This window comes from Gymnoscopelus microlampas, assembly GCF_963454915.1.
Source record: "Gymnoscopelus microlampas genome assembly, chromosome: 2".
NCBI classification, from domain to species: domain Eukaryota; kingdom Metazoa; phylum Chordata; class Actinopteri; order Myctophiformes; family Myctophidae; genus Gymnoscopelus; species Gymnoscopelus microlampas.
Window position 1 is genome coordinate 46,480,064 of NC_139939.1, and position 8,333 is coordinate 46,488,396.

Consider the following 8,333-nt stretch of genomic DNA (forward strand, 5'->3'; position numbering starts at 1 on the left):
CCAACCCGGTGTCCCAAACTCTTGGAAAACAGATATACAAGCTCACAACTTGTTTATTGCCTATTGTTGAACATTTTTGAATAGGGCTTAAGTGGTTCATTCTATTTTATTGATTTGGAACAGTGGAAAAAGTACAGAGTAAAATATTGTACTCAAAACAGAGATGTTGAAAGATCAAATGCAGAAGTAAAGAAAGTGAGGCGTGAAATCATATTGTTATGAGAGATTGCTATAAAGATTGTTAGAAGAATGTTCTGAATGTTATCTATGTGTTATTATGTGTTATTGTCAGAACGTGGAAAAGTGGGATGTTGACTGTTAAGTCTAAATGGATGTAGGCCTATAATGTGTAGAGCCTAGAGTAATAACAACAACAACAACAATTCTATTTATAAAGTACTTACATAATGAATAATAAAGAGGTTCGTCATGCAGGGCTAAAATGTTTTTTGCAAGATGACATTGCAAAAACAGGCAAATAAACCAGTCTGGTCTGTACTGTGGTTCCCCTAAACACTGCCAAACAAGGAACGCACTCAGGGTGATCTATTTGCCACTTGACACTGCCAACTCCCACATCATATGGGACACATGACAGGTTTGAGGTCATTCGGTCGGACTGCACCTGAGTTATGCCCGGACAGACAGACAGACAGACAGACAGACAGACAGACAGACAGACACCGCCCATGTCAAAGGATTTGTTTTCAGGGGAATTAAAGGGTGATAAACATTTGTCTCAGCATGTAGCTAGAGCCCCCCCATAATAATATAACCTAACATGGAACTAGCGATCCTATTCTGGGCATGTCATCATCATCATCATCATCATCATAAACTCTATTTGTAATGCATCTTTCATGCAATGCAGCTCAAAGTTCTTTGCAGAAAAAGAGCAAAAACATTTAAGAGATAAAACAAAAGTGTTGACAGTGACAGAAAAAGAAGGATGGTGCCAAGTACAGACCCCTGGGGGACCCCAGCCAATGAAGTCTGTAGGTTTTCAGTGGTTACGTAGGTTTGCACAATCGTTTTGAACGTACATCCCGATCACAGACACTTGACTTGGTGAATCATACACACACACATGCACATGCACATGCACGCACACACACACACACACACACACACACACACACACACAGGTTTGTAACTATACTTGTGAGGGCATAAAAAATGTAGGTTGACAATTTCATGCCATAAGCCTAGAGCCAAAAAATAGCAGATCTACAAGCTCACAACGTGTTCTCTCTAATCTCTCAACCTAACTTCTACATTTGTAATACTAAACTTAACCACAACCTGAATCTTTTTCTCATCAGAAACGTATCTCTAAAAATCTTCTTTTTTAACCATACAAAACCTTTTTTTTCTTGTGAGGACCAAAAAATGGTACTCACAATTTCTATTTCTTATATTCTACTATACTCGTGGGGACATTTGGTTAGTAAAGCAAACACACACACACACACACACACACACACACACACACACACACACACACACACACACACACACACACACACACACACACACACACACACACACACACACACACACACACACACACACACACACACACACACACACACACACACACACACACACACACATACACACAGTCAGAGATGGACTCACATATTTCACATTGTGTGTATTGAGCGTAATGTTCCAGGAAGGAAAAAGAACAAAAGAGAAAACCTTACAGGTAGGGCCCTGTGGGAGGATCTTGATGTTCAGGATAAAAGTAGTTGGAGGTATTATTAAGAGACAAGAAAGCAATTCCAATCACCCTACACACAGAGGGATTAGCTCTACAAGTGGTAAGATTTCGTATTAAGGATGGTGAAGTCCATATTCTTTTTTTTATGGTACAATTGGGTGTGTGTGTGTGTTTGAAAACAAAATCATATTTATTTATATATATATATATATATATATATATATATATATATATATATATATATATATATATCGTTTGAGTGCAAAAAAATGTGTGTGTGTAAATTGAGTGCCTTGTGTTTGGGGGGTGGGGGATAGAAGAGATATGCAGAGAAATATAATCAGTAATGAATACATTTGTGCAATTTCAACTCATTTGATTGAAAATGGACCTTGAGCTCATAGAAAGGAACAATGGTGGATACTGCAGCAAGAAAACTAAAGTAAAACTATTAGGGGAAAGATTGATTGATTGATTGATTGATTGATTGATTGTTCGATCAATCTTTGTAACCACTGATAATTACATGTAAAAGTTCTTGAATATCAAACAACCTTGCTTTTTCAGAAGTAATTTCCATAATTCAGGGCAATACGGGTACATTCTGTGTATGACACATGATAACAACAAGGCAAACTGTATCATATTCTATATATATACATTAAATAAATAAAAACATGCATATTGTTTCATTTGCATTAGCTTGCTAAAACCTAACCTTACTCTAAACAGTGTACCTTTTCCCTCTCTCCATGCAACTGGCATTCCAGCTAACACAAAGAAGCTTCCACCGAGCTTTAAATCGTATTACTATTGTTTCCTTTATACTGTTGTTTTAAAAATGTTTGACATTATTTTTAAGTGTTCTTGTATGCATGGTTATCAGTGGTGTAAAGTAACTAAGTACATGTACTTAAGTACTGTACTCAAGTACATTTTGATGCCAATACTTTTGTACTTTTACTCAAGTACATTTTGAATTCCATTCCGGACTTTTACTTTTAGAATTTCTACATTGCAGTATTGATACTTTTACTTAAGTAAAAAATGTGAGTACTTTTTCCACCACTGATGGTTATTATGGACAATTATATCTTTTCACTTTCTCCAGAGAACTTGTAGCCAACATGAAGCTGCAGCTACTGGTGGTGATGGCCGTAGTGGTCCTAGTTCCCAGCCTGTCTGAGGGACGGAGGGTCTCAAGGTGTGAGCTGAAGGAAGAACTTGGAGATGCAATTGTTCTACGTGGTAGACTGAATCGGCTAAAGAACTACATTTTGGCTAGAGGTGAGATCTTATGGTGGTGTGTTTGACATAATATACTGAAAGTCACCAGTTCAACTCTCTGGAATAGCTGGACATACGTAGGCAGGAAAAGTGAAGTTAACCTACAAATTAGGTTAACTTATGAGCTCTGGTAAATGAATAAGCACCTCCTGATGTTTTGTGTTGGATATAATATATTGGTTATTATTCATTAGAGTTTTAGATGATTAGGAAATACTATCAACCACTTCATTCAGTATTGAGAATATACAGTACTATACCGCATATGGTAACACTTACTCATAAGGTACCCGAAATTAACGCTTAATTTATGATTACTTAATACATTATTTAAGCATTTATTAAGCGTTAATCAAGCATTAATTAAGCATTGATTTAACATGAACTCCTTGTAATTCATCATTAATTAACAGCATTAGTTAATCATTAGTTAAGCAAAGTTACTTAATACATGATTTAAGTGTTAATTTAGCATTAATTAAGCATTAATTGTCTCCGCCAGGCCGAAGGCATGGTGGAGAGTATGTTTTCGTTCCCGTCCCGCTGTGTGTCCCCCCCCCCCCCAGCCAAGCTAACATTGGTCAAGCTTCACGTGACACGTGACAATATGTTGAAAGGGTGTGCTTTGATTGGCTAGCGAGACGCATGACGAAATACATACCTATAAATAGGTGTGTCACTTCGAAACATTGTATACATGTTTCAAAGTGACATCAGTGCCATCAGCCAAGCTAATATTTAGTCAGGGGATATTAGCAGAAAAACTTCCAATCTTGGAATAAATTCCTTACCAAAAATCCTCAACAATGTGTTTGTAAAGGTGTCTAATAACACATCTCACACACAACACATCAAACTAGGGAAATGCAGTTTCCCTTGTTTCCCAGTTTCCCCACACCAGTTTCCCCACACCTATTCATCAGCCAAGCTAACATTGGTCAAGTGACATGTGACAATATGTAATATTGACAGGATTAATGGAGAGTATCTCTTCCTCTCCGTCCGTCTCTATGTGTCCGTCTGAGAACACCCAACATTGGTCAAGCTGCATGTGACATCACATGCACGACCTCGGAGCACAGGTCTCCGCCAGCGGACCTGTGCTATTTTAACCAAAGGAAATCACTTACCCTATCTTTAATCACCTTTACCACCTATCCATCAGCCAAGCTAACATTGGTCAAGTGACACGTGACAATATGTAATATTGACAGGATTAATGGAGAGTATCTTTTCCTCTCCGTCCGTCTCTATGTGTCCGTCTGAGAACACCCAACATTGGTCAAGCTGCATGTGACATCACAATATGTTACATAAATAGGTAAGACAAGATCAATCAGGAACAGTACTTTCCAGTACAAATTACCCGACCGTGCGTGTGTGTGTCCGTCTGAGAACACCTAACATTGGTCAAGACCTGCCAGTGGCTCGCAGGTCTATATTACATATTCTGATGTAATATAAATAGCTTAGACAGGGTCAATCAGGAACAGTACTTTCCAGTACAAACTGAGATCACAGCTGAGATCACACAATGCAACTAACTCCCAGTACGCGAACTGAAGAAGCAGCAAATCATCGTCTCAAGCTTGGTGTAGTAATAATGACTGTTCGATGGTTGATTTGATTGTGGTTGCTTACCACCTCTGTATCTCATTACTTATTGCTATAATAATGTAATTGCTATGATATAGTAACATGTTCTATCTTTGGTAAGAATTAGAACATTTCTAGAAAACTATGGTTAAAGATAGGGTAAGTGATTTCCTTTGGTTAAAAATAGCACGGGTCCGCTGGCGGAGACCTGTGCTCCGAGGAGCACATTTTCTAGTTAAGCATTAATTCATCATGAATTCCTTGTAATTCATAGTTAATTAACATCATTAGTTAATCATTAGTTAAGCATTTTTTTAATACATGAAGTACAAGGAATTCATGATGAATTAATGCATAATTAATGCTTAATTAAAAGCTTAAATAATGTATTAAGTCATCATAAATTAAGCGTTAATTACGGGTTCCTTATGAGCAAGTGTTACCCAGTATATCCCTATATTTCAAAAGTGATCTGTCAGAGATCATATATAAAGATGTAACGATTTTATAATGTATTTTGTCTTTCCTGCTTCGTGTTCCCCCCTTCCTACCGTCTTTGATTCTGGATGGCTTGGTGCAGTTATCACTGAAGTGGAGTGGAGAAGCCACGGACGTTTACATACTAGCCGTGTGAGAGTATTTGGCAAACACAGACCTCCAAAGAAGCCCACAACCACGACTACCCTACCACCAACAACCACGACTACCCTACCACCAACAACCACGACTACCCTAGCAACAACCACGACTACCCTACCAACAACCACGACTACCCTAGAAACAACCACAACTACCCTACCACCAACAACCACGACTACCCTACCACCAACAACCACGACTACACTACCAACAACCACGACTACCCTACCACCAACAACCACGACTACCCTAGCAACAACCACGACTACCCTACCAACAACCACGACTACCCTAGAAACAACCACAACTACCCTACCACCAACAACCACGACTACCCTACCACCAACAACCACGACTACACTACCAACAACCACGACTACCCTACCACCAACAACCACGACTACCCTACCACCAACAACCACGACTACACTACCAACAACCACGACTACCCTAGCAACAACCACGACTACCCTAGCAACAACCACGACTACCCTACCAGCAACCACAAGGCCAAACCCAATGCCACCCGCAGTCACAGGGACAAGACCACCACCCGTCCGCTCAACAACCGACCAGCCTAACCCACCAAAGGCACCTGCAGTCACAGGAACTAGACCACCAACCGTAGTGGTTGAAACAAGTCCGACCGTCGGACCACAAACCACTCAACCTCAGCCCAGACGAGCAGTCATAGGAACAAGAGCGCCAACAGCCGGTAGTGATGAAGAGGACAGCGCCCCTGATGAAGAGAATGAGGATAGTGAGGTAGAGGAGAATGCCGGTAGTGAGGAAGAGGACGCTGCTACCGATGAACAGAATGATGATAGTGAGGTAGAGGAGGATGGTGGTGTTGATGATGAAGAGGACGGTGGTGGTGATGATGCAGAGGAGGATGAGGCTGGTGATGATGAAGAGGATTATGATGATGAGGATGATGTGAGTGAGGAAAACACAGAGGAAGGTGGTAGCAGGAAGAAGAGGTCGACAAGGCGAAGAGGATCCTGGCATAGGGTACTAAGACCCTGGGTAAGGCGCAGGCCCAGACACTGGTCCATTGGTTTCTATGGAGTTTTCCAACTGAACGATGCCCACTACTGTAACTCAGGCTACAGGCGGTCCAGGAACATCTGCCAAACAGACTGCAGTGGTGAGTCTACAGGCCCCTCTAAACCTTTGTCTTAATCGGTTCGATCTGTGGAAATCATTCTGAATAATGCATTGCATGATTTTAAAAGATTCATTTTCATTGTCAGAAGTGCATTACATTGGTTGCAGGTTTAGGTTTGCATATTTAAGCCTGTTTTCTTCCCCCACCCCTGTAGCCTTCACTGACGATGACATCAGTGATGATATTGCCTGCTTTGTGAAGTCTCGTGCCTGGGTGTAAGTACAATACCTTAACACTTTGTAGCACAGAGTCCACATTATGTTACTAAGCATAGACTATGCCATGCATTGACAGTAGAGTCTTTGAACAAACTTATATAATTAAAACCACAAAATGTGCAAAGGATAAACCACCCTTTGTTGTTCACCCAAACATTCATTTATTTGCCATTTCTTTCTTTGCAATCACTCAGATGGCACCCAAGATGTCTGTCTGCTTATCAATAGAAATCTGTTTAACCTGTGCATCTTTTCAGAACAGTTATCAGAGATAGAAATATGGGAAAAATTATATGCTGACAAATTAATAGTAATTTATTATGTTTTGTTTCAAACAGGAGATATTTCGAGCTAAGCCGGTATCGGAGGCCTCGTCCTCGGTGGGACTTCTTTGCAGATTGCCAGTGAGCAGCTATCAGTGAAAAACACATTTCACCCACTGTTTACGCCTGTAAACCTGTGATGTGTCAATAAAGTTGATTCTGATTCTGATAGAGACACCTTGCAAGCAAGAATGGAAAAAAAAAAAAGAGTAGATGGTGTGCCAAGAATGATTTAATCATCTTTCAGTTTGAGTGGGCCTCTTTTATCTCATAACCATTATAAAGTTGTAATCAGCGAGTAAAGTAATCCATCCATACTATTACATATGTGATAATTTATATTATGCCATGCCCATGACATTTCAAAGCAATATTTGAGTGAAATTTGTTGTTGATTTGTATATGAAATGTCTATTTTTAAAGAACATACCATACAGAATACATAACAAGCAAGTATACTAAAACATGAATATCATATTACATAATTCTGTAGTAACCCTAAGCCTACCCGTTAGCATCTCTTATCTGCTCTCTCAAACCTGTTAACAATGATCTTTCCTGTTACTTTGTTTGCCTTGTCATATAAAGGGAACCCAAATAAAACCTGATTTGGTCATTGCTGTGCATTACAGACATCATGCCTAATTTCAAAGCTGTATTTCTTATTTTTACCGCTTAAACACTTTGCTGATCGGGGTACCTCAGAGGTCTGTACTTGGTCCTCCTCTCCTTTTTCCACCTCTACACCAAATCTCTTTGCCTGCTGAATTTTCACGTATTATGACTTCATGTGGTTAATAATAACAGGTCTTATAACCCACCAATGGTGGAAGAAGTTTTAATTAATAGTAGCAATACCACAGTGTATACATATTTTGTTACAAGTAAGTATAAGTCCTTGATTCAACAGGACTTTTACTTTTGTACTCAAGTCAAAGTACAAAAATATTAGCATCCAAATATACTATATTTGGATATCTGTAAAGCAATTTGAGCTGCATTTCATGTCATGAAAGGTGCTATACAAATATAGTGTATTATTATTATTATTATTATTATTATTATTATTATTATATAGCAAAAGTAAAAGTGCTTATTATGCAAAAGGGCCCATTTCACAATCATATTATTGGATTCTAATTGGTAATGCATTAAGTACAGGACTTGAGTACAACAAAAAAAATCCCACCCTGTGTGAAGGAAGCGGTGCCTTTGATGAGTGGCCTCCTGGTGGCGCTATAATAGGGCGGGGCGGGGCTTCAGCAATTAATGCTCGTCCCTATTGGTGGTGTAAGTCCACATACCAAATTGGGACTTGCTGGCATGCTGCGAACTGGAGTTATAGCTGTGTAAAGCGCTGTTTAAAGCCAGTGGCCTCC

At 39.5% G+C, this 8,333-nt stretch overlaps 1 protein-coding gene across 2 annotated transcripts; it reads left to right on the top strand.

Annotated features, from left to right (window-relative positions):
* Positions 1 to 1,691: 1,691 nt before the first annotated feature.
* LOC311061385 (uncharacterized protein) lies at positions 1,692 to 7,572 on the top strand. Of its 2 annotated transcripts, none has more exons than XM_084079995.1 (5): positions 1,692 to 1,823; positions 2,835 to 3,010; positions 5,187 to 6,392; positions 6,568 to 6,628; positions 6,970 to 7,572. In XM_084079995.1, the coding sequence occupies exons 2-5, from the start codon at positions 2,851 to 2,853 to the stop codon at positions 7,037 to 7,039; spliced, it is 1,497 nt and encodes a 498-aa protein (XP_083936121.1). In that variant the 5' UTR covers positions 1,692 to 1,823; positions 2,835 to 2,850; the 3' UTR covers positions 7,040 to 7,572. The 2 variants fall into 2 exon arrangements, with proteins under 2 accessions (XP_083936121.1, XP_083936122.1); XM_084079996.1 differs by having other exon boundaries at positions 6,973 to 7,572.
* The last annotated feature ends 761 nt before the right edge of the window (positions 7,573 to 8,333 follow it).

Bases quoted from the DNA above. Each gene is read 5' to 3' on its own strand.
- LOC311061385 (XM_084079995.1), top strand. From the start codon at position 2,851: ATGAAGCTGCAGCTACTGGTGGTGATGGCCGTAGTGGTCCTAGTTCCC. The intron at 3,011-5,186 runs GTGAGATCTTAT...GGCTTGGTGCAG, and splicing joins GAACTACATTTTGGCTAGAG to TTATCACTGAAGTGGAGTGG. The intron at 6,393-6,567 runs GTGAGTCTACAG...CCACCCCTGTAG, and splicing joins CTGCCAAACAGACTGCAGTG to CCTTCACTGACGATGACATC.